Source organism: Mandrillus leucophaeus, unplaced genomic scaffold, assembly GCF_000951045.1.
Source record: "Mandrillus leucophaeus isolate KB7577 unplaced genomic scaffold, Mleu.le_1.0 Scaffold1, whole genome shotgun sequence".
Classification (NCBI taxonomy): Eukaryota; Metazoa; Chordata; class Mammalia; order Primates; family Cercopithecidae; genus Mandrillus; species Mandrillus leucophaeus.
This window is the reverse complement of record NW_012098097.1, coordinates 9,168,202-9,169,534: the sequence shown is the minus strand read 5'-3', so window position 1 is coordinate 9,169,534 and position 1,333 is coordinate 9,168,202. Positions and strand designations below refer to the sequence as shown.

Below are 1,333 nucleotides of genomic sequence, written 5' to 3'. Positions count from 1 at the left end.
AAGACTCAGATTAAGAGCTGACAGACAAATTCAAAAAGATCTAAGCAAACTGCCTCGCCTCAGACCTGGTGCATTAGGCCTTGAGAAATTAGTGGTTTCTCTCTCTTCGTTCTCGCTTCCCCATGGGGGACCATCTCTTCACTGTACCTGTCTTTTTTTTTTGAGATGGAGTCTCACTCTGTCACCCAGGCTGGAATGCAATGGAACGATCTGGGCTCACTGCAACCTCTACCTCCCTGGTTCAAGTGATTCTCCTGCCTCAGTCTCCTGAGTAGCTGGGACTACAGGCACATGCCACCATGCCCAGCTAAGTTTTGTACTTTTAGTAGGCACGAGGTTTCGCCATGTTGGCTAAGCTGGTCTCGAACTCCTGACCAGCCACCCTGTCTTTGAGTTGGCACCATGTGGCCAGTCCACTCTGAATTGAATCCTCAACAGTCCTTGAACTTGTGGGCTGATTTGGAAGAAACATTAACCCCGATGAGACACTGCTGCCGGGTCACGAGCCCATTCCTCACTGACTGCCCCAAAGACTGCCCCAGCTCAGGCCCCAGGAGGAGAAAGGGGGTGTAAGGCCGCAGCTCACCCTGCTGGTGCTGGAGCTCCCCAAGGACAATGTACAGGGAGCCCACCTGGGCGTGGAAGGGCTCCACCAACTTGGTACAGACAAGAACCTGGTGTTGATCAGATCCGTGCTGAGCCATCAGTGTTACTCTGGACTGGATCATGTCATAGAGGCACAACCTGGAAGGCAGAGGAAATGCAATAATTTCCATCCATATGTAGAATCACCACCACGTGCAAAAGGTTTGCATGGCCAAGAAATCTATAGAAAAGTGTTCAGCATCAGTCTCATCAGAGAAATGCAAATTGCAGCAACAAACCAGAAAAAAAATTTTCAGTCTACATTGTAGAATGTAAAGGAATTTCTTTTAATTTTCATCCCCTTGCCTTTAATTTTCTTAATGTTATATTTTTGATAAGCAGAAGCTTTTAATTTTGTTGATGATCAGTTTATTCATTGTTTATTCATTTTTTTCTTTTTTTTTCTTTTTTTTGAGATGGGAGTCTCGCTCTGTTGCCCAGGCTGGAGTGCAGTCGTGCAACCTTGGCTCACTGCAAACTCCACCTCCTGGGTTCAAGCAATTCTTGTGCCTCAGCCTCTTGAGTAGCTGGGGTTACAGGTGCCTGCCACCAGGCCTGGCTAATTTTTGTATTTTCAGTAGGGAAGAGGTTTTACCATGTTGTCCAGGCTGGTATCCAACTCCTGACCTCTAGTGATCCACCCACCTCAGCCTCCCAAAGTACTGGGATTACAGGCATGAGCCACCAC

At 47.6% G+C, this 1,333-nt stretch overlaps 1 protein-coding gene across 1 annotated transcript in view; it reads right to left on the bottom strand.

The window, feature by feature from the left end:
• The window catches only part of TEN1 (TEN1 CST complex subunit), a 9,623-nt gene extending 8,876 nt beyond the window's left edge, over positions 1-747 (bottom strand). Inside the window, exon 1 of the mRNA XM_011982282.1 lies at positions 587-747. Within this exon, the coding sequence (XP_011837672.1) occupies positions 587-728 (142 nt within the window). The 5' untranslated portion in view covers positions 729-747. The remainder of the gene's footprint in view (positions 1-586) is intronic.
• Positions 748-1,333: the final 586 nt, after the last annotated feature.